Source organism: Procambarus clarkii, chromosome 68, assembly GCF_040958095.1.
Source record: "Procambarus clarkii isolate CNS0578487 chromosome 68, FALCON_Pclarkii_2.0, whole genome shotgun sequence".
NCBI classification, from domain to species: domain Eukaryota; kingdom Metazoa; phylum Arthropoda; class Malacostraca; order Decapoda; family Cambaridae; genus Procambarus; species Procambarus clarkii.
Genome location: NC_091217.1, coordinates 3,946,294 through 3,971,704, shown reverse-complemented (window position 1 = coordinate 3,971,704; position 25,411 = coordinate 3,946,294). Strand labels below are relative to the sequence as shown.

Genomic DNA, 25,411 nt, shown 5'->3' with positions numbered 1-25,411 from the left:
GCCTGTCCCCCTGCATATGATCTCGGGCATTCGACGCGTTCACTGACGAAACCTGTGCATTCTTTGCGATATGTAAAGACGCCTGTACGATATGCAGGCGTCTTAAGACGTAAATGTTTGATAAATCTTGACCCTGATCAGTTAACTGGTTTTAAAGTCATAAGGATTACAGGGGTTAGAGTTGGTGGATTACGGTGCTTTTAATACAGGTGGAAGATGATCCAGTTATAGAAATCTTGGGGCAACATTCACGAAAGCACTTTCGTAAACACTTACGAACCTGTACATCTTTTCTCAATCTTTGGCGGCTTTGTTTCCAATTATTAAACAGTTAACGAGCTCCGAAGCACCAGGAGGCTGTTTATAACAATAACCACAGTTGAATGGAAAGTTTTCATGCTTGTAAACTGTTTAATAAATGTAACCAAAGCCGTCAAAGATTGAGGAAAGAGGTACACGTTCGTAAGTGCTTGCGTAAGTGCTTTCGTGAATCTGGCCCCCTGGCTGGAGTTGTCCAAGCCCTTAATGATCTCTCTCTGGTGTTTATATGCAACCCGTTCTCGCACTTTCTTTAAGTCAATATTGACTTATTAAATAAGTGCATATGTTACATACTAATTTATTGTGGATATTTTTGTTTACCCTGAAAAGCTTCATAGAAAACACCGACCTTACCTAACCTTCTTAGTATGTTAAGATAAACATCTTATTGCTTCGTAATTACAATTATTACTTAACCTATTATAGGTATAGGTTAAGTAATAATTGTAATTACGAAGCAATAAGAGGCTTATCTTAACATACTAAGAAGGTTAGGTTAGGTCGGTGTTTTCTATGAAGCTTTTCAAGGTAAACAAAAATATCCACAATATATTAGTATGTCACATATGCATTTATTTAATAAGTCAATATTGACTATAAGAAAGTGCGAGAACGGGTTGTTATATGTTGCAAGGTTGCTCTAGTTATGTTTCTTACTTGCTAAAGGCGTATACTCAGACCATCAATACGTAGACTCATATCCTAGGTGACTCTACCCATCCTTAGTTTACATGATAAACTTGCTATGTGATGTTTGTTTCAATTGCTGAAGAACTATCTTGCGTTAGATCTCCATTAATGATGTACCCAGCAGTTGATAATTCTCACGGTCAACTGTTCAATACCTCCTCATCATCTCAGTAAAACCTCACCTATGATAGGCTTTCCCTTGGTCTCAATTAACTCGACTTCTGTCATAATTTTGCCAAGTTATAACTCCTAAAATTCTATAATTCAGCTCTAATGGCGGTATATTAATTGTATTTCCATTTCCAGTAATTATATGGTTCATTTTGCTAGATATATATCTTCCACATGTGCTTGTGAAAGCAAAATCGCGTCCTCGTCTCCCTGCAAAATAAGGGAGACTGCACAGTGTTGTTGTATTCGACAAAGACACGGCGATTAGTGGCTGGTCTCACTCTAAGACGGAATATACAACTCTGACTGCAAGAACCCACTAGAAGAAGAGACAAATAGGTACCTGGGTGTTAGTCAGCTGTCACGGGCTGCTTCCTGGGGGTGGAGGCCTAGGTCGAGGACCGGGCCGCGGGGACACTAAAGCCCCGAAATCATCTCAAGATAAGACAAGGGAGAGAAAGGGATGCCAGGGATGAAAGCGTTGGCATAATACAAGTTGAATTTGTGTATAGGTTTCATCTATTTGACATAAATTTACAAGAGCTACTGAGAGCTCTCAATGCACCTGTGTTGCTAAGAGCACTCAATGCAGCTATGTTGCTGAGAGCTCTCAATGCACCAGTGTTGCTCTCAATGCACCAGTGTTGCCGAGAGCTCTCAATGCACCTGAGGTGATGAGAGCTTTCTAAACCCCTTTCCAGATTGAGAGCTTTGTGGCAAAGTGACTTAGAACCGCTTGCTTCAGCCGGCAACTCTGCCACACACCCACAAGAGAAATTAACCAACCTCTGGAAAGCCAAACTCAAATATTTGATAACTGTTATATGTTTTGTTGAGATTTAAGCCTGTGGCTAGATACTGAAGCCGCCAGGTTATCCAACGCCGAGTTTGTTGTTTTGTGTGTGTGTGTGTGTGTGTGTGTGTGTGTGTGTGTGGGTGTGTGTGTGTGTGGCTGAATGTACAATGTGTGTGTGTGTGTGTGTGTGTGTGTGTGGGTGTGTGTGTGTGTGGCTGAATGTACAATGTGTGTGTGTGTGTGTGGCTGAATGTACAATGTGTGTGTGTGTGTGTGGCTGAATGTACAATGTGTGTGTGTGTGTGTGTGTGGCTGAATGTACAATGTGTGTGTGTGTGTGTGTGTGGCTGAATGTACAATGTGTGTGTGTGTGTGTGTGTGGCTGAATGTACAATGTGTGTGTGTGTGTGTGTGTGGCTGAATGTACAATGTGTGTGTGTGTGTGTGTGGCTGAATGTACAATGTGTGTGTGTGTGTGTGGCTGAATGTACAATGTGTGTGTGTGTGTGTGTGTGGCTGAATGTACAATGTGTGTGTGTGTGTGTGGCTGAATGTACAATGTGTGTGTGTGTGTGTGTGGCTGAATGTACAATGTGTGTGTGTGTGTGTGGCTGAATGTACAATGTGTGTGTGTGTGTGGCTGAATGTACAATGTGTGTGTGTGTGGCTGAATGTACAATGTGTGTGTGTGTGTGTGGCTGAATGTACAATGTGTGTGTGTGTGTGTGTGGCTGAATGTACAATGTGTGTGTGTGTGTGTGGCTGAATGTACAATGTGTGTGTGTGTGTGTGGCTGAATGTACAATGTGTGTGTGTGTGTGGCTGAATGTACAATGTGTGTGTGTGTGTGTGTGTGGCTGAATGTACAATGTGTGTGTGTGTGTGTGTGGCTGAATGTACAATGTGTGTGTGTGTGTGTGTGTGTGTGTGTGTGTGTGTGTGTGTGTCGGAGAGCATCCCAGGCAGCGTCTGGGATGCTCTCGGACGCAGGTTCGAATCCTCGTCACGGCTCCTTGTGGATTTGTTCTGTATGGCTTGCCTACTAGCGCAGTTGCACCTGTTGCATTGCAAGTTAACTGTTCTGTCGTGAGATAGGGAGAAGGGTGGCTTGGGTTAGTGTGTGTGTCTGCAGGATGGAGCTGTTAGCTCATCTTGAGGTTATCATGAGATGATTTCGGGGCTTTAGTGTCCCCGCGGCCCGGTCCTCGACCAGGCCTCCACCCCCAGGAAGCAGCCCGTGACAGCTGACTAACACCCAGGTACCTATTTTTACTGCTAGGTAACAGGGGCATAGGGTGAAAGAAACTCTGCCCATTGTTTCTCGCCGGCGCCTGGGATCGAACCCAGGACCACAGGATCACAAGTCCAGCGTGCTGGACTTGTGATCCGCTCGGCCGACCGGCTCTTGGACCCCGCCTTTTTCAAACCGTCGGTTGTCTAAATGTGCCTATTTCTACACCGACCTATTTTCCTCGGTCATATATTTATCTGTTGTATCACATTTCAAGTCCATCGTATCCGCACTGCTGCTCGTGTTGTGCGGCTAGTCTCCTGTCCTACCCTCCTATCCTCCTCCTCTCCTATATCCTCCTTTTCTCCTACCTTCCTTCTTTACTATCTTATACTTTCCTTCTACCCTATTACCTTTCTGCCTTCCTATCCCCCCTCTCCCATTCTCCCTTCCATCCGTCCCTCCTTCCGTTCTATCCTTCTTCAATCCCTCCTCTCATCATTCCATCTTTAATTTTCTTCTATCCCTTTGTCCTTATTTTCTTCTTTCATTCCTCTTTCCTTGCTCCCATATATCATTTATGCCATTTCCTTCAATCTTTTCTTTCCTCCTTGCTTTCGTCTTTACTGTATTTCCTTCCTTCACTTCTCTCTTCACTTCACTAGGGGAGCCGGTCGGCCGAGCGGACAGCACGCTGGACTTGTGATCCTGGGTTCGATCCCAGGCGCCGGCGAGAAACAATGGGCAGAGTTTCTTTCACCCTATGCCCCTGTTACCTAGCAGTAAAAATAGGTACCTGGGTGTTAGTCAGCTGTCACGGGCTGCTTCCTGGGGGTGGAGGCCTGGTCGAGGACCGGGCCGCGGGGACACTAAAAAGGCCCCGAAATCATCTCAAGATAACCTCAAGATAACCTTTCGCAGCATCCGGCACCCATAAGAGACACAACTCAGCATCCTGCTAAGTACATCCCCTGCAGTACAATGGGATCGAACCTATGTCGTTGGACTCCCAAAGGCTAACGCCCTGTACCGTCACGTTCCGGTCGGTAGAGTGCGTGTGTCCAAGGCGTTCAGGGTTCTATCCCATTCAACAACTTTAATGTTTTATTGTTTCTTCGTTGTTTCGCAAGTCATCTTTGCAAGGCTCCCATGCATATTTGCAATGACAAAAGCAACAACTATAGCTACCACCACCACCACCACCACCACCACTACCACTACTACTAACGTATCTAACGTAACTGGTGAAGATAATCTAGAAATATCGATTTTTCAACCAGGAAAAAACACTTATCTGTGCCTATTCCACCCCATTCCATTCCAACCCATTCCATTCCAATTTGTTGAGTCCAACTCAACAAATTGTGGATCTGTTGAATATGGTGCGCCTTTGTGTCACGGTACTGCTAATCCACTCAGTCATCCCCTTCCCTCACTCTCGATGATGCTGGATGCTGCAACGGCCTGACCTACATCTCTTCATCTCCCGCTCTGGAGAAACGCAGAGCTTCGTTGCCGACTCCATTGGAAACTGGGGTTTTCTTTTGGTCCGCGAGCGAGTGATCAGGCATTTCGACGCACTTGTCAACGAGACATTAGACGTCCTCGTTAGCGAGATATTAGACGTCATGGCAACTGCTCTTTTTTTGGGCTGTAGTTGGTCCAAAAGAAAGTCTTGAGCACCTTAACAGTTTCTGTCTCTGGTCCGTGTCAATGATCCGTGTTTCTGGTCCGTGTCAATGGTCCGTGTTTCTGGTCCGTGTCAATGGTCCGTGTTAATGGTCCGTGTCTCTGGTCCGTGTCTCTGGTCCGTGTTGCTGGTCCGTGTTGCTGGTCCGTGTCACTGGTCCGTGTCAATGGTCCGTGTCACTGATGCAAATTTGTTATCGAAAATTCCGTTGAGATCAGGTTGGAGGCTCTGTGGAGGGCAAGACGGAGCTACAGGTTATAGGCGCATGGGAGTCTTATAGAGTCTTATCAATGTAGTCTACAGTACGTAGACAGAGCTAGCGTGAGGCCCAGTGTGACCTGGGCCCCCTAGACGTTTGTGGGCCCGGTGTGGGACCCCAATCCTGGATGGAAGAGCTTTCTTCGGCTTATCGATCTCCCTCAAGGCCAACTGCACAGTCCATCCCTAAGATGCCGCCCACTACAGTTACCTTGTTGTCGCGTAGCTTTACTGCTACGTAAATAGAGGCATCAATTGCAAGTCATTGATCCTCCCAGATGAACGCTGTTGAAAAAAAACACGACCTATGGAAGACTCCCCGCGCGCAACTCAAGCACTGGGCATACTGCACAGTCCGGTTAGATTGAGTAATATTGCAGTATTGAAGATATGAAAGGTCTCAATACCAGCATGCAGGCTTCACTAGGCGGTCTCACCGTCTCGTGTGAGCCAATAGGGTCTTCTGTAGTTGACTTAATTCAATAAGATGCTATGTTTACTTAATAAATGACTTAATTAAATCGTTGCAACATCGTTACAAGTAGGCACGGAACCACCTGCAGATCTGAAAGATTAAACAGCATACACATAGAGAAATGCATAGTAAACGAACAGTTGAAGACAGACAGCCACAGCCACCATCCGAACACGGCAAGAATATATACATTGAACCTCAGAATGTCGAGAAAATCGGCTGAAAATCCCATTTATTTTTCTCGTTTGTTATTGAATGAGTGAATAGCATAAGGCTTATGACGAACTAATGAGGGCTTGGAGAGAAATCCACTTGCGATCAAATGAATCAAAAATCAACGAGAAAGAGAGAGAGAGAGAGAGAGAGAGAGAGAGAGAGAGAGAGAGAGAGAGAGAGAGAGAGAGAGAGAGAGCGAGAGTTCCAGATGAATGACGTCAAGTTGTAATTAGCACGTGATTGGCCAGTCAAACAGAGCTCTCAACCAGTTCAGTGGGAAGATGGCAAGGCAGGGTAATACAGAGGTAGAGAGAGAGAGAGAGAGAGAGAGAGAGAGAGAGAGAGAGAGAGAGAGAGAGAGAGACTTGACTTTCACTATCATACCCTGATTGAACTGTACCTCTGACAAGACGCTTCCTGCACCATGGCGCAACAGGGAACTCCACCCTCATGTCCTTGGAGAATAAAGTCGAGCAGAGAGCGAGACACAGCACCGTGATCTACGCCCTTAAAGCCCCGCTCCAGTTTGTATAGCGGCTGCCAGCAGGGTTACCAAGGCCCACGAGTGAACACAGGCAAGAGAGGGCTCATTTTACGATGTCTCTTACGTGGAAATTTTTTTTTGTTTCTATTATGCATTATGTAAACAAACAAAAACGCCATATTGGGTCTATATCGTTGAAATTTCTTAAGGAGGAGATAAGGGCAAGAAGGTAACCCTTATGGCTGGAGGAGACGATTATCTCGATAGACTAGCTTCTATTTCACATCTTCACACTGGAACATAAAATAGTTGGTTTGAAAGTCTTTTAAACAATGGGGGGATACACATGCTGCGTTTAATAATGGGGGAAAGAGTCTGTTGTAACTTTTGACAATGGGAAGCCAGATCCATTACCTTAAATATCTAAAATAATTCAGAATTTTGAACTCTTAGTTTAAAGAAAGAAGAAAATATTTATTAATATTAGTAATAGGGGAAGCACTATTAATTATATTAATAGGAAGGAACCGATTTAACATTCGTTTGCAGACAACTTTTGTTCAATTTATATTCGAGTAGATTTTTCTTGTTTTATTCAGGTAAAACATACATTTTCTGTATTTGTAAATGCATTCTAAAATACAGATTTCCTGTAACGGTACAGACTATTCCTTCAGTTTTGGGCTTTATTAAAGCTGTCCGCTCGCTATGGCATTAGACTCTAACTTCCCGGTCGTAAATAATCATTAGTTTTGTTGGGGGACAGGTGTATATATATATATATATATATATATATATATATATATATATATATATATATATATATATATATATATGTCGTACCTAGTAGCCAGAACGCACTTCTCAGCCTACTATGCAAGGCCAGATTTGCCTAATAAGCCAAGTTTTCATGAATTAATTGTTTTTCGACTACCTAACCTACCTAACCTAACCTAACCTAACTTTTTCGGCTACCTAACCTAACCTAACCTATAAAGATAGGTTAGGTTAGGTTAGGTAGGGTTGGTTAGGTTCGGTCATATATCTACGTTAATTTTAACTCCAATAAAAAAAAATTGACCTCATACATAATGAAATGGGTAGCTTTATCATTTCATAAGAAAAAAATTAGATAAAATATATTAATTCAGGAAAATTTGGCTTATTAGGCAATTCTGGCCTTGCATAGTAGGCTGAGAAGTGCGTTCTGGCTACTAGGTACGACATATATATATATATATATATATATATATATATATATATATATATATATATATATATATATATATATATATATATATATATATATATATACACCTTAGGCTTTCATCACAGTTCCTCCTTAGGTCGACCTACTGACCTTTCCCACGTTGTAACCCCCACAACAATTGCCTAACTCCCGGGAACCTATTTTCTGTTAGGTGAACAGAAAAGAATTGGGTGATAGGAGACGTGCCCAACCTATTCCGTCCCTCGACTCGGGATTCAAACCCGGTATCCCCGCATGTGAATCGAGAATGTAACCGGGATCCTACGAGACCCCCATTGACGTCCTGGTCCCCCTACATATAGGTATGATGGATGATAATTCGATAAATGATGATATATGTATGTATATATATATATATATATATATATATATATATATATATATATATGAATGAAAACTCACACCCCAGAAGTGACTCGAACCCATACTCCCAGAAGCAACGCAACTGGTAACTACAGGGCGCCTTAATCCGCTTGACCATCACGGCCGTCAAAAGGAAGTGATAGCCGAGGCTATTTGAGCCACTTCCCCGACGGCAACTCGGATGGTAATCTTGGGCATAGCATTTCACCAAATCACCTCATTCTTTGGGGCACACGTGAGGAACACAAATGCGAACAAGCCTGAATGGTCCCCAGGACTATATGCGAATGAAAACTCACACCCCAGAAGTGACTCGAACCCATACTCCCAGAAGCAACGCAACTGGTAACTACAGGGCGCCTTAATCCGCTTGACCATCACGGCCGTCAAAAGGAAGTGATAGCCGAGGCTATTTGAGCCACTTCCCCGACGGCAACTCGGATGGTCAAGCGGATTAAGGCGCCCTGTAGTTACCAGTTGCGTTGCTTCTGGGAGTATGGGTTCGAGTCACTTCTGGGGTGTGAGTTTTCATTCGCATATAGTCCTGGGGACCATTCAGGCTTGTTCGCATTTGTGTTCCTCACGTGTGCCCCAAAGAATGAGGTGATTTGGTGAAATGCTATGCCCAAGATTACCATCCGAGTTGCCGTCGGGGAAGTGGCTCAAATAGCCTCGGCTATCACTTCCTTTTGACGGCCGTGATGGTCAAGCGGATTAAGGCGCCCTGTAGTTACCAGTTGCGTTGCTTCTGGGAGTATGGGTTCGAGTCACTTCTGGGGTGTGAGTTTTCATTCGCATATAGTCCTGGGGACCATTCAGGCTTGTTCGCATATATATATATATATATATATATATATAAATATATATATATATATATATATATATATATATATATATATATATATATATATATATATATATATATATATATATATAATACACACACACAATTACTGAAGTCCAAATTCATTAACCCAGCATCCTAATATACTACAATAATAATATAGCACAGCACATACGTTGTTAAATATACCGCATATTCCACGATATTTACTGTATCATTTAACACCTCGGGGCGAGTTTAGTGATAATTCTGGCAAAATTTGATGTCTGATTGATGATTATGGGTCTAACGTGATTATATTCAGGTTAATATTTTAGGCATGAAATGGCTGCCAAAATGGTAATAATTGTCGGGGTATATTTGTGGAGCGAGACAATGCAATCAGCAGATATACTGTAATGATTCAAAAATTTAATTTAACATGATTTAATAACACAGTCTCTTTGTGGCAGAAAGTCTACACATACTACGATTTTCACGACAGGTATGTAGTGATTTTCATGACAGATGTTTATAGTGATTTTCATGACAGGTGTTTATAGTAATTTTCTCGACAGGTGTAAAGTGATTTTCACGACAGGTATATAAACAGTGATTTCATACAGCCAAACATAAAAGCAGAGAGCCCGAGACTGTTGCCACAAAAAATGAGCTCTTGCTCTTCATAGGGGGTGCAGAAAGAGTTCAATTTCTTTGTCGTATCTGATTGTAATGGTGTGGATGGTGAAGGTGGTTCGCAGAACTAATTCGTCCAGCGCATTTGATGACCACTCGTACCGGAAGCGGTTCATCAGCCGGGTTGTAGCGAATATATATATGTATATGGTCGTTCGAAGCAACAGCCTTGACAGATCAAGTAATCACTAAACAGGCCTAACCCGACTGCAAGCCGGACTTGGGGAAGTTGAACTCTCGAAATGAACTACAGGTAAACAACAGGTAATTTATATATGGTGGCAGGCAGATAAAATATACCTTTATCAATCTTCCCTTAGAACGAAAATGATTGGCTTGTTATAATTATATATTTAGTTAAGTTCGCTAAGTTAATAATAATTATAAAGTACATAAAGTTATTATTAGTTAAAATAAAGTTACTATTGAATATAATAAGGTAAAGGCGCCAGTGTAACACACAGAGCAACACACAGAACAACACACACAATCAACAGGAACCTGTACACCTGTTGATTGACGGCTGAGAGGCGGGACCAAGGAGACGAAGCTCCACCCCCAGCAAATACAACTAGGTGAGTATACACCGCTGAGGTGAAGGGCTCCATTGACCGCCAGTTAGAAAAAGAGTTTACCGTGACTGCCAGATACAATCAGATCAGAAAAGGTTATAACCAGTAAACTCAGCAGACTCGGGGTTAAAGTTGTCTCTGCTTTCTAATTCAGGAATTCTTGTCTTTAAACGCATTTAGAATTAGAGAATTAGAAACTTGATTCAAACGCCTCTCGGGTATCTCTTAAGAGCGGAATTTAATCTATAACAGGGAAGGTTGGATATGAGAGGGGAAGGGAGATATGAGAGGGGAAGGGAGATATGAGAGGGGAAGGTAGATATGAGAGGGGAAGGTAGATAGGAGAGAGGAAGGTAGTTAGGAGAGGGGAGGCAGCGAGGTCTGTCCCTGAATTCCAAGGGATGGGATATGAAGCGAGACTGAAAGAACTACACCTGATGACGATAAAAATGAAGTTTCTGCCCGAAACACTGCACGTACTAGTGGCTTTACAAGATTGCAATTACTATACTTTGTATCCTTACAATCCCAATGTACCTTCTTGTATATATATAAATAAATAAATAAATAAATAAAGAGATGGGGAGGGAAGACATGATAGAGATGTATAAAATATTTAGGCGGGATAGACAGAGTGGAAAAGAAGAGGAAATGTTCACAATGAACACTAGTAGAACTAGAGAGAATGAATGGAAGCTGTAGGTTCAAATAAGTCATAGAGATGTTAAAAAGTTTTCATTTTTTAGCTTAAGTGTAGTGGGAAAATGGATTGAACTAAAGAAGCAGGCTGTAGAAACAATCCCTATTCTTAATTTTAAAAGCAGAAACGATAGAGAAATAGATCAAGAGTCATTTCACTAGTCAACCCGAGTCTGGTAAAGCGGCCTCCTAGAGTACATGCTCGATAATGCAGGTACAAATAGGTGGGTTAGTACACACACACACACACACACACACACACACACACACACACACACTCACACACACACACACACACACACACACACTAAACACTCACTAATAAGAGCCATTCACCAGGTCCCACGACGATAAAATGCAAAAGGCCAGAATTTTATTGCCTCACACAGGGCTAAAGTCGAGCTGAGAGGAAACAGCTGCCAGGGATCAATACGGGTCACAGCAGAGTGCATGACGGGTGGATCAGAGTGCATGAGAGGGGGGATCAGAGTGCATGAGAGAGGGGGGATCAGAGTGCATGAGAGGGTGGGGATCAGAGTGCATGAGAGGGGGGGATCAGAGTGCATGACGGGGGGATCAGAGTGCATGAGAGGGGGGATCAGAGTGCATGAGAGAGGGGGGATCAGAGTGCATGAGAGGGGGGATCAGAGTGCATGAGAGGTGGGGGATCAGAGTGCATGAGAGGGGGGGATCAGAGTGCATGAGAGGGGGGATCAGAGTGCATGAGAGAGGGGGGATCAGAGTGCATGAGAGGGGGGGATCAGAGTGCATGACGGGGGGATCAGAGTGCATGAGAGGGGTGGATCAGAGTGCATGAGAGAGGGGGGATCAGAGTGCATGAGAGGGGGGGATCAGAGTGCATGACGGGGGGATCAGAGTGCATGAGAGGGGGGATCAGAGTGCATGAGAGAGGGGGGATCAGAGTGCATGAGAGGGTGGATCAGAGTGCATGAGAGGGGGGGATCAGAGTGCATGACGGGTGGATCAGAGTGCATGAGAGGGGGGATCAGAGTGCATGAGAGGGGGGATCAGAGTGCATGAGAGGGTGGGGATCAGAGTGCATGAGAGGGGGGGATCAGAGTGCATGAGAGGGGGGATCAGAGTGCATGAGAGGGGGGATCAGAGTGCATGAGAGGGGGGTATCAGAGTGCATGAGAGGTGGGGGATCAGAGTGCATGAGAGGGGGGGATCAGAATGCATGAGAGGGGAAATCAGAGTGCATGACGGGTGGATCAGAGTGCATGAGAGGGGGGGGATCAGAGTGCATAAGGATGAGTCTGAGTGTATGATGGGCGAGTCAGCACGGCAGAATATATCAAGGTAAATTAGAGTTCTAATCAGAATAAACTAGTTCCAATCATACAAATTAGAGTTCTAATCAGGATAACCAATCCCGTTATCAACAGCACCCGTGTTTTTGTTGAGTGTTTTTGTTTACCTGTGTTTTTGTTCACGCTTGTTTTTGTTCGTTTGTTGGCTTAAAAATACGCGTGTTTATAACATTTAAATGTTTTTTTTATCCATCGGCATTTTCCAAACAGTAAATAAGTTGAGCATTTGGAGGTAGAAGCTCAAGGAGCATTTGGAGGTAGAGGCTCAAGAGCATTTGGAGGTAGAGGCTCAGGAGCATTTGGAGGTAGAGGCTCAGGAGCATTTGGAGGTAGAGGCTCAGGAGCATTTGGAGGTAGAGGCTCAGGAGCATTTGGAGGTAGAAGCTCAAGAGCATTTGGAGGTAGAGGCTCAGGAGCATTTGGAGGTAGAGGCTCAGGAACATTTGGAGGTAGAGGCTCAGGAGCATTTGGAGGTAGAGGCTCAGGAACATTTGGAGGTAGAGGCTCAGGAACATTTGGAGGTAGAGGCTCAGGAACATTTGGAGGTAGAGGCTCAGGAACATTTGGAGGTAGAGGCTCAGGAGCATTTGGAGGTAGAGGCTCAGGAGCATTTGGAGGTAGAGGCTCAGGAGCATTTGGAGGTAGAGGCTCAGAAGCATTTGGAGGTAGAGGCTCAGGAGCATTTGGAGGTAGAGGCTCAGGAGCATTTGGAGGTAGAGGCTCAGGAACATTTGGAGGTAGAGGCTCAGGAACATTTGGAGGTAGAGGCTCAGGAACATTTGGAGGTAGAGGCTCAGGAGCATTTGGAGCTAGAGGCTCAGGAGCATTTGGAGGTAGAGGCTCAGGAGCATTTGGAGGTAGAGGCTCAGAAGCATTTGGAGGTAGAGGCTCAGGAACATTTGGAGGTAGAGGCTCAGGAGCATTTGGAGGTAGAGGCTCAGGAACATTTGGAGGTAGAGGCTCAGGAACATTTGGAGGTAGAGGCTCAGGAGCATTTGGAGGTAGAGGCTCAGGAACATTTGGAGGTAGAGGCTCAGGAACATTTGGAGGTAGAGGCTCAGGAGCATTTGGAGGTAGAGGCTCAGGAGCATTTGGAGGTAGAGGCTCAGGAACATTTGGAGGTAGAGGCTCAGGAGCATTTGGAGGTAGAGGCTCAGGAACATTTGGAGGTAGAGGCTCAGGAACATTTGGAGGTAGAGGCTCAGGAGCATTTGGAGGTAGAGGCTCAGGAACATTTGGAGGGATAACAGTTCACTGTTCCATCAAATTATTAGCTGACATCTCCAGTCTCACTCATAATGAAAGTGGCAGCTATCACTCCTCCCACCTCTCTCACACTCTGTGTCCGCGGACAGGTAACCTTTCCCACCGTCCATCCACGTATAGGTGACCTCTGTCTCACCGTCCTCCCTGGAAACACAAACTGAAACTGTCTCCATTTTCCGCTTGTTACAACTTGTAATAAAGTTGTTACATCTTGGCTTAACGTGTTTACAACGTATTAGAACGTTGTTACAACATGATATATTGGTTGTTATAACTTGTTAGGAGGTGTTAAAACTTGTTCGAACGTTGTACCAACGTCGTAGTTTCAGTGTGTGTTTGGCGGGCTATAGGTGACCCCTGTCTAATTGTCTACCCTTGTGGCGGTTTCGGAAAATGGCACAATTCCTCCAGGCTGATCAGCTCAACTGTTATTCCATCCAGCTATTACATCAGCACATTGCATTTGCGACATGTAAGAAGAGCCACACACATATCTGTGGATCATCCAATAAATTCACAAGACTCATAGATGTCACTAATACTCAGCATAGGCTCAGTTAACTATGATCGTCTGAATCACCCATCCATACATCAGTAAATAGTCCCATGAAGCCCCTACTCCTCCCATGAAGCCTTCCCCCACCCTTCAAGCCCACCCTCCCACGTACCTGTTGTTGTTGTTTAAGATTCGCTACCTGGAACAGCAGCACGGGCTATGGCGAGCCCGTAGTTCTATATATAATTTACCCCCACGTACCTTTAAACCCTGCCCATTCAGTCCACCACACGCCCACAACTAGGAAACTCTCCCATGATCCAAACCAACATCAAATCGTTTATATGTTGCAGTGTTCCTTAAGTCAAATAGTTACACACATGACAGGTAATTGGACAATCAGCCGGTTCAACTAAACTGCAGTTTCCCGGGACACTCAAAGTTGCGTAATCATAGGGGGCAGCGTTTGTCAAAATCAGTCGTTTATTTGATTTAGAAACTGTAATATTTTGAAACATACAAGAGGGTGCAATTTCAATTATTCGAATGAATTAAACTGCCGTTTTCCTCCGTATATATAAAATTATATAATTCCTATGATATACGCAGTGATTAATTATATATGTGTTTCCTTCGAAGGCTAAAGAGAAGATTTAAAAATAAAAGATCTTATGGGGTAGATATGAGAAATTTATATCTAATCAAGTCATTAATTAGCGTAACATCGTAAGCTATTTGTGATAAAGTAAGCGAACTTATCCAAGTCTTACCGGTCTTAACCTCATCTAACCTAATCAAAGAACCTAACCTAACTTACTCTACCTGCCTACTTTAACTTGAGTAAATTCATCTTAGCTTAACCTACCTACCGTACTCTCTCTCTCTCTCTCTCTCTCTCTCTCTCTCTCTCTCTCTCTCTCTCTCTCTCTCTCTCTCTCTCTCTCTCTCTCTCTCTCTCTCTCTATATATATATATATATATATATATATATATATATATATATATATATATATATATATATATATATAGTGAAATTTGTGCCTACTTAAACACAGTAGGTGGCCATGGCTTTTTAAGTAGTTGGGTAGTTAACTATATATATAAGAACCCTTTATAAGGACAAAGAACTCGGGTTGTAATCCTCAAACTACAACCTTTCACTATTTCAAATAATGTTTAGAAAAATATGGGAAAGGGGTGACTACAGGAACGAATATAAACCTTCATTCGAGGGGTCGACCTTCAAGGTCCCCCTCGAATGAGTTTTTATTGTTTCCCTCGAGGCTGTGTCGCTACATGACACCCAGGTGGTGGTACTCTTCATTACTTTATATGTACTAAAAGAGGTACCTGGTGGTACTCTGGTCATGTACTTCTACTCGTCAACCTAAAGAGGTTACTCTCTCTCTCTCTCTCTGGTCTCTCTGTCTCATCTCTCTCTAACTCTCTATCTCTCTCTCTCTCTCTCTCTCTCTCTCTCTCTCTCTCTCTCTCTCTCTCTCTCTCTCTCTCTCTCTCTCTCTCTCTCTCTCTCTCTCTCTCTCTCTCATCATTATGTATTATGTATGTCACTATGTACCATGTATCACCCTATAACAGTATAGTATCACAACCAGTGGCATAGGGTTGGGACACAGGATCACAGTTGACTCCAGAGGTCAGTGTTAGTGTGTAGTGATGGCTGGGTGTGAGAGCAGTGGTGTGGTGTGTATCGAGGGACTGGTGGCAGAGAACTGGGATTGATGACGTCGTAAACATGTATATTTACATATTACGGCCAAAGTATGATAAATAGAATCATTCTGATAATGTTGTGGATATTATTATGTAACGTTTTACTAGTTACCAAGAATATTTTTTTTAATATATATTTTTTAAGAACATTTTCAAGGTCATGATTATCTGAGTCACTGAGAAGTTCATAGGCGTCCTTGATTAGTACCGACCCCGAACCGGTCATGTTGGGCACATACCCAGCACAATTTACATGAAAACACTGAGTGAGACTAACCTTAGCATCTGGCCTCCAGCCTCGAAGAGAAAGAGAAACATTTCCATTTGTATATACTTATATGTGTTGGTTCATATGTATTTGATATATGTGGTTTAAGTGCTCAGGGATGAGAGTCTTCAACGGGGTTGGATACGGTGTCCCTACACAAGAGGTTGTATGCAATCAGGTCACACATTAAAATAAAAAAAATCAAGGGAGCTGTTGAACAATTCCTTAAAAGATGTCCTTGGAAAAAAATGTAAGAAATAGGAAGGAAGTGCATATAATGAACAAACAATACAGGACACCACCTTCCTAAACGGAGCTGTACAACCTCCACCTGGAGAGGAGTAAAGTAAGGCATTTTATTAGAAGGAATCAGTCAAGGTGTATATAGCACTTAGAGGGATACGAGGACGAAGGAGCTAGGATAAGACACAAAGGGGGAGAAGGATTAGAAACATATTAGAGGGAACATCCTAGAAATAGACGATAATACTAGCCATTGTGTAAACTCTTCCCCGGCAGGATCATGGGGGAGACTAAAAGGCCCTGTTAATTTAAATATAAATTTTGCCCCCCGAGGGGCGAGTTTATTGGGCAGCGCCACTCATCCTCATCAGGGAGCCGGTCGGCCGAGCGGACAGCACACTGGACTTGTGATCCTGTGGTCCTGGGTTCGATCCCGGGCGCCGGCGAGAAACAATGGGCAGAGTTTCTTTCACCCTATGCCCCTGTTACCTAGCAGTAAAATAGGTACCTGGGTGTTAGTCAGCTGTCACGGGCTGCTTCCTGGGGGTGGAGGCCTGGTCGAGGACCGGGTCGCGGGGACACTAAAAAGCCCCGAAAATCATCTCAAGATAACCTCAAGATAAGGATCCTGTGAGTGGACACACCGCCATAGCAGCATGTACCACACTCCCCAATAGGAAGAAAACCCAAATATTCTGATCCAAAGAGGGTCTCGTGAACACACAATCCAGGGAACATTCATCTATGAGAAACTACAGCTCCTACTAGTTTGTACTGTAAGGTTCCTTCTCCACTCACACATCGGGAATCCAGGATTCGAATCCCGCGCGAGACAGAAATGGTTTTATAACATTTCTCATCACCTAATGTCGCTGTTCACCTAGCAATTAAACGGATACGCATGAGTTAAGTTATCTGTTGTGGTGTTTCATTCTGTTGAGAGTCAGTAGTTCCATTCTGGGGTGACATCCAAATAAGCCAAATGTATATATAAGTATATATATATATATGTCGTACCTAGTAGCCAGAACGCACTTCTCAGCCTACTATGCAAGGCCCGATTTGCCTAATAAGCCAAGTTTTCCTGAATTAATATATTTTCTCTAATTTTTTTCTTATGAAATGATAAAGCTACCTTTTTCATTATGTATGAGGTCAATTTTATTTTATTGGAGTTAAAATTAACGTAGATATATGACCGAACCTAACCAACCCTACCTAACCTAACCTAACCTAGCTTTATCGGTTAGGTTAGGATAGGTAGCCGAAAAAGTTAGGTTAGGTTAGGTTAGGTAGGTTAGGTTATCGAAAAAACATTAATTCATGAAAACTTGGCTTATTAGGCAAATCGGGCCTTGCATAGTAGGCTGAGAAGTGCGTTCTGGCTACTAGGTACGACATATATATATATATATATATATATATATATATATATATATATATATATATATATATATATATATATATACACTTCCTGTTACTGACAAAAATTAATGATTATAATCCCGTCAGTTCCTCAGTAGAAATGCCGAGCGCGTCTTATTTTGAGTGCTCTTAAAGAGTGCTCTTCACTAGCGTCTTGTCAAAGAAAGAAAGTTCCACTCTTAGTGGCTTCAAGTACCTCACGTCGGAGGGGTTGAGGGAGGGGAGGGAGGGTGAAAGGGACTAGCTTGATGGAAAAAATAGTACTTTTCATGCCAACTTCATTGGAATAAAAGAACATAAATCAGCATTTTAGGAGCCTTCTGACACGACTCAAAAACTTCAAACATAAATACATAGATACACAGAGTCTGCCCTACATAAAGTGGTCGATGTGTCTTTTTACATAGTGGTTAGATTAGCATTTTAAAAGAACTACAATCACCTGTGGTTGATTGTTCAATAAATCCCTGAACTGTATGTTTAACAAATTTCTAACCCTGTCCATAGAGGACAGAAGAAAATGTATATATGCTGGTTAGCATTTTAAATGTGTGGCCACGTCTGTGGTAGAAAATTATAATAAAAAAAATGACTCAAAAGTCTAGATTTCCACTCTAGAGGCATCCAATTTTAACACAAGTGGCACTACTACGGTGAGAGTACCAGCATCAGTCTAACTTGTTTGTAGCCTTTATGAAAGTCTATGAACACTTCCCAAAGTCTGATATAACACTGCACCTGCAACTTTAGCCGCCCAGACTGGCGCCAGGGAGGCTGGCTGGCCGATGCCCCCTTAGGATTCTCGGGCCCTGAACTCTGGCCCACGAATACCCCAACATTGGCCCACGAATACGTCAACAAATTGGTCATATACCAATTCAAAAATACACACATTATACCTACCCAATGCCCCAAATGCTAGTAGCTCATCCTATTATACTTCTGTATCAGTGTACCAGCGTTCGGCTGCATTATGCCTAACAGTACCCGTATCCCCATTGTGTTGCACTGCCTGCCCGTCTGCAACTGCTCAGGTCTGCAACTGCTCAGGTCTGCAACTGCTCAGGTCTGCAACTGCTCAGGTCTGCAACTGCTCAGGTCTGCAACTGCTCAGGTCTGCAACTGCTCAGGTCTGCAACTGCTCAGTGGGTTATTGCAGTCCTCGGTGCATTGCCCGCATGGCTGAGGGTCAACAAGTGAGACCACATGACATCACCAGGCTGTGAGGACCCAGACCAAATCCCCAATTGAGTGTCCGCGACGCTCTGTTTAACACTAGCATTAAATAAATTGCTGTATGTACCTAAGAAGCCGGTCGGCCGAGCGGACAGCACGCTGGGCTTGTGATCCTGTGGTCCTGGGTCGCCGATCCCAGGCGCCGGCGAGAAACAATGGGCAGAGTTTCTTTCACCCTATGCCCCTGTTACCTACCAGTAAAATAGGTACCTGGGTGTTAGTCAGCTGTCACGGGCTGCTTCCAGGGGGTGGAGGCCTGGTCGAAGACCGGGCCGCGGGGACACTAAACCCCCGAAATCATCTCAAGATAACCCCAAGAAGAATATTTCGCTGTATCTTGTTTCAAAATTGAAATGAATGTATCTTGTTTCAAAATTGAAATGAATGTATCTTGTTTCAAAATTGAAATGAATGTATCTTGTTTCAAAATTGAAACGAATGTATCTTGCTTCAAACTTCAAATGAATGTATCTTGTTTCAAAATTGAAATGAATGTATCTTGTTTCAAAACTGAAACGAATGTATCTTGCTTCAAACTTCAAATGAATGTATCTTGTTTCAAAATTGAAATGAATGTATCTTGTTTCAAAATTGAAATGAATGTATCTTGCTTCAAAACTGAAACGAATGTATCTTGTTTCAAAATTGAAACGAAATAATAATAATATTAATTTATTCACTAGATGGTACAATGGGTTGGTGATATTCCATAAGATTGGTATTTGTACATTCTTGCAAAGCCTTTAAAACGCATCTCCAACCACTTGGGCTGGACGGTACAGCGACGGTCTCGCTTCATGCAGGTCGGCGTTCAATCCCCGACCATTCAAGTGGTTGGGAACCATTCCTTCCCCCCCTCCCCGGTCCCATCCCTAATCCTTATCCTGACCCCACCCCAGTGCTATATAGTCGTATTGGCTCGGTGCTTTCCCCCTGATAGTTTCCTTCTAAAACGCATGAAGCGTTTCGGGCAGAATGTATCTTGTTTCAAAACTGAAACAAATGGTTTCAAAATTATGAGTATTATTATTATTATTACCGTGCCAGTATGACACATTGAAACCGGGTTTTTGTTTTTTTGTAATGAGAAAAGAACGTAATATGACTAATGAAGTAGGAGCAATTAAGTTGTTCTTGTGGAAGTTTTTAATCAGCGACTTCTGGAGAGGCATGAGTGCATGTTTTCACTCACCCGTTGTGGCAGGAGGGTGAGTGATAGGTCTTACGCCCAGAGAGTGCGTACACTCAGTCAGCTGTCGTGAGGGGGGGGGGCTGAGAGGGGGGGGGAAGGGGGGGGGGGGGTTAGCTGTGATAGGTCTTACGCCCAGAGAGTGCGTACACTCAGTCAGCTGTCGTGAGGGGGGGTGAGAGGGGGGAGGGAAGGGGGGGGGGGTTTAGCTGTGATAGGTCTTGCCTCCTAAAGAGTTTACCTTCACTCATGCGGTGCAGAGTGGGGGTTGAATCTGTCAAGAAAATGATCTATCTTTGACAAATAGTTCTGTCCTAATTCAAACAATTCGAGGATTTATTACTCTTCTCGTATCAAATGTCTATTTATTTGGGCGCCTGACAGCTGAGTGGACAGCGCTTCGGATTCGTAGTCCTGAGGTTCCGGGTTCGATTTCCGGTGGAGGCGGAGGCAAATGGGCAAAAAAGTTATTCACCCAGATGCTCTGTTACATAGCAGTAAATAGGTACCTGGGAGTTAGACAGTTGCTACGGGTTGCTTCCTGGGGGATGTGTAACAAAAAGGAGGCCTGGTCGAGGACCGGGCTGCGGGGACGCTAAGCCCCGAAATCACCTCAAGATAACCTCAAGGTGGGCACAGTCGCTCAGTGGTCAAAGCCGTATTCGCCACCCTTACCACAGCTTCTGCGGTTCCACTACTTAGCTCTTGTGTCCAGCCCGAACTTCAGTGGATATTTGTACCCAAGACGAATTCTCTCTCTGCCACCCTTTCATCCATAATAATTGGGATTGCCAGCTGGAACCACGTCGTTCAGAGCATACAGGATCACTGATTTGAACGTCTGCCCTCCTTTCCTCAGTTACCTTGTCACTCTGAGGTCACCTGATGATACCTGTAACTTTCCAGAGGTGCTTTGAGGGGTGACGTATTCACGGTGATGTCCTGTAGCGCCCTCAACACATCTGCTCGATCCCCCAATTTCCAACTTGGGAATATCTTGGTTATCTTGAGATGATTTAGGGCTTTAGTGTCCCCGCGGCCCGATCCTCGACCAGGCCTTCACCCCCAAGAAGCAGCCCGTAACAGCTGACTAACTCCCAGGCACCTATTTTACTGCTAGATAACAGAGGCATCAGGGTGGTTATCTTGAGGTTATCTTGAGATGATTTCGGGGCTTTAGTGTCCCCGCGGCCCGGTCCTCGACCAGGCCTCCACCCCCAGGAAGCAGCCCGTGACAGCTGACTAACTCCCAGGTACCTATTTACTGCTAGATAACAGAGGACATCAGGGTGAAAGAAACTTTGCCCTATTGTTTCTCGCCGGCGCCCGGGATCGAACCAGGGACCACAGGATCACGCGTACAGTGTTCTGTCCGCTCTGCCACCGGAAGGAGACCACAGGAATTACTTGCATAACCTTCTATGTTTAGTTAGCATTTTCACAGCTTTCTTGATTTCAGGGACCAACGCTCGTATTTTTACCTTTTTTTTTCCTAAATCCTTGAACAGCTGTTTTTCAATCGGTGCAGATCATTGCACCTTTGGTGTTTGCTTCCATATTAAGAACTTTGTTTATCATAGTTGACCTTTGTACAGTATCTAGGGTGTTGTAGTGATAAGGATTACACTACACTTCTAACTCACGAGTTGTTACATCACAAAAGTGGACTAAATTGCCTGAAACTAACCTATCCGAGGACCCCCACGAATTGAATTCTAAACAGGACTTCAAGTTTGTGATCACCTATTTGACTTATCACATCGTATTTCGGCCGCTGGGGAGTTTATGCATCAAAATGTAATGTACTATCCAAGAGGATATTCTCATATCATGATTGTGGGGGGGGGGGGGGCTGGATGTAAGCCGATTGCCATGTCGTGTTCTAGGGGTGAGGTTAAAGATCTCTTAATTATACAGATCTCAATTACAAGATCTTTATAAGGGGGAAACAGGGTGCAGCCTCCAAAAGATTCCCATTGGTCAATATGCAGACCTATTAGCCCAATTCTCGACCATTGATGATGACCGCAATTCCTTGCTCTATGTCTCTCAGCGTCTTCACCTTACCTGGTCCACATCAACAGTCCTGAGACCCGAGTACTGTCACCACTACGCCCCATCGCTATACTCTTAATAAGTAAACTAATCCAACCTATCCTACGCTGTCCTTTCGTATCCTAATCCAATCTAACGAGAATAAGATTTAGCAGATTTTGTAATATATATATATATATATATATATATATATATATATATATATATATATATATATATATATATATATATATATATATATATACATACATATATATATATGGTCTGTACGTAGAAAGTGTGGGACGTCACTATGTCGTTATAATTCCATGCCGGTTTAGGATTGTACAAGATTTCACCATCACCGACTCGCCAGTCCGAGATTGTGATTGTATTTAACATAATTAAGGAAGGAAAATTACCTGCCCTACAACCCATTAAAGCTGAAAATCCTTTCCACGATGATCTGCAATATTGCTGTTGATTTAGGGGGGTCTGACCGGCGTGCCTCGGCCAGAAGGTAATCAAGGTTATAAAAGGATTGAAGGTTACAAAGGTTTTCCGGTAACAGGCCGGAAAAACTTTCAACCTTTCCGGCCTGTTTCACGCTCTGTGCCCAGTGGTTCTGACGCTCTAGTGGTGCTAAAAACCACCATGAAATATTGGCATCGTTGTTCTTTTAGATTCAGCTACTTGGAACAAAATTTCCAAGTAGCACGGGCTATGGTGACCCCGTAGTGGACTTACCTGATACAGGAGCGGGGCTGTAACTGGAGGATCGAACTACAATATTGACGTTTCCTCGTACTAATAAGGCGTTGATAGGCGAGTCGGAATGCTTTCTTTTCGACAGCTTCTGGGAAGGTTGAGGCCCACTTCAAATGTGACTGTTGTCAGCGCGCCAGACCTGGGTCGCGTTGCTCTGTACACAACACCTTTAATTCCTCTCACTAACTTCTTCCACTAATCAATGAGTGACTAACGATGCCTCCACACTTCAGGCGGGCATGGCACGAGGCAATATTTTTTTTTTATTTCAGCTGAAATTTAAAATAAAAAAATCAGATTGGAAACTTTGTGTTTACATATGGTGACTTTGTCTCTACAGCCACACCATATTCAAGTCTTGGTTCACTATCGTCGATCCCCCTTCAACGACCACACCATCACCGATCCCCCCATCACCGACGCCCCCCCCCCATCACCGACGCCCCAATAACCGACCCCCCTAGTTACGCTGAGGTTCGAAATATATAACGTTTTGATGTGGTTAAACAATTTCTCGTTTTCAATTCTAGTGATGGTTATCTTCGGTTCCCGGATGGTGCAAGACGTCAAACTGCTTTCTCTCTCTCTCTCTCTCTTTCTCTCTCTCTCTCTCTCTCTCTCTCTCTCTCTCTCTCTCTCTCTCTCTCTCTCTCTCTCTCTCTCTCTCTCTCTCCCTCCCTCTCTCTCTCTCTCTCTCTCTCTCTCTCTCTCTCTCCCTCTCTCTCTCTCTCTCTCTCTCTCTCTCTCTCTCTCTCTCTCTCTCTCTCTCTCTCTCTCTCTCTCTCTCTCTCTCTCTCTCTCTCTCTCTCTCTCATGTCAGTGTGTGTGTGTGTGTGTTTGTGTGTTCGCTCCTCGTTCTGCCTTCAAGGGATGAGCTTCAGCTCTTAATCTCCGCCTCTCAACCTTCATTCGATTGATGTTCAGGTTCTCACATTACGGCTTAGTCATATCTACATTTGAAGTTGTTCATGAAATCCTCCTCCGCAAATTTTGTTGTTCCACCCTTTGTCAATTACTCTGAGCATCTTGTATGTCGTGATCATAGCATATCAAATCCCGACTCTCAGCTCCCGAGATTAGTTGTTATATTTCTAGATCATTAAATTGTAATTTCTGCGGTAGGTATGGATTCTACGCTGCTCCAGAACCAGAACCAGGTCCAAGAACAGCACTAGAACCAAGTCCAAGAATAGAACCAGGTCCAAGAATAGAACCAGGTCCAAGAATAGAACCAGGTCCAAGAATAGAACCAGGTCCAAGAATAGAACCAGGTCCAAGAACAGAACCAAGTCCAAGAACAGCACTAGAACCAAGTCCAAGAACAGCACTAGAACCAAGTCCAAGAACAGCACTAGAACCAAGTCCAAGAACAGCCCTAGAACCAAGTCCAAGAACAGCACTAGAACCAAGTCCAAGAACAGCCCTAGAACCAAGTCCAAGAACAGCACTAGAACTAAGTCCAAGAACAGAACCAAGTCCAAGAACAGAACCAAGTCCAAAAACAGAACCAAAGTCCAAGAACAGAACCAAGTCCAAGAACAGAACCAAGTCCAAAAACAGAACCAAAGTCCAAGAACAGAACCAAAGTCCAAGAACAGGACCAAAGTCCAAGAACAGAACCAGGTCCAAGAACAGAACCAAAGTCCAAAAACAGAACCAAAGTCCAAGAACAGAACCAAGTCCAAGAACAGAACCAAGTCCAAAAACAGAACCAAAGTCCAAGAACAGAACCAAAGTCCAAGAACAGGACCAAAGTCCAAGAACAGAACCAAAGTCCAAGAACAGGACCAAAGTCCAAGAACAGAACCAGGTCCAAGAACAGAACCAAAGTCCAAGAACAGAACCAAAGTCCAAAAACAGAACCAAAGTCCAAGAACAGAACCAAAGTCCAAGAACAGAACCAAAGTCCAAAAACAGAACCAAAGTCCAAGAACAGAACCAAAGCCAAGAACAGAACCAAGTCCAAGAACAGAACCAAAGTCCAAGAACAGAACCAAGTCCAAGAACAGAACCAAAGTCCAAGAACAGAACCAAAGTCCAAGAACAGAACCAAAGTCCAAAAACAGAACCAAAGTCCAAGAACAGGACCAAGTCCCTCGCCAGAACCTGTGGATGAATAATGGATAAACAGCCCGACCATGAAGAAAATAATGGGAGTGAACTGCAAGAGTTAGGAAGATTAATAGTTATGTCTACAGCGCGGGCACGGGAGGCAAGTCAATGGGGAAATACAACCACTAGAGCTTATAGAGTCTATATAGAGCTTGTAGGGGTCTGTATAGAGCTTGCAGGGGTTTATATGGAGCTTGTAGGGGTCTATATAGAGCTTGTAGGGGTCTATATAGAGCTTGTATGGTCTATATAGAGCTTGTAGGGGTCTAAATAGAGCTTGTAGGGGTCTAAATAGAGCTTGTATGGTCTATATAGAGCTTGTAGGGGTCTATATAGAGCTCGTAGGGGGTCTATATGGAGCTTGTAGGGGGTCTATATAGAGTTTGTAGGGGTTTTAAAGAGCTTGAAAGGTCTATATAGAGCTTTTAGGGTTCATGTATAGCTTGTAGGATCTTTCTAGAGCTTTGAAAGTCTGTAGTGTGACTCTGTGACCACACCCCAGCCACACCGGGTACCTAGTGTGGCTCTGTGGCCACACCGGGTACCTGGTGTGG

At 43.8% G+C, this 25,411-nt stretch overlaps 1 protein-coding gene across 1 annotated transcript in view; it reads left to right on the top strand.

The window, feature by feature from the left end:
* The window catches only part of LOC138355612 (pinin-like), a 52,084-nt gene extending 27,212 nt beyond the window's left edge, over positions 1 to 24,872 (top strand). Inside the window, exons 3-4 of the mRNA XM_069310926.1 lie at positions 12,323 to 13,303; positions 23,868 to 24,872. Coding sequence (XP_069167027.1) covers positions 12,323 to 13,303; positions 23,868 to 24,872 — 1,986 coding nt within the window. The remainder of the gene's footprint in view (positions 1 to 12,322; positions 13,304 to 23,867) is intronic.
* The last annotated feature ends 539 nt before the right edge of the window (positions 24,873 to 25,411 follow it).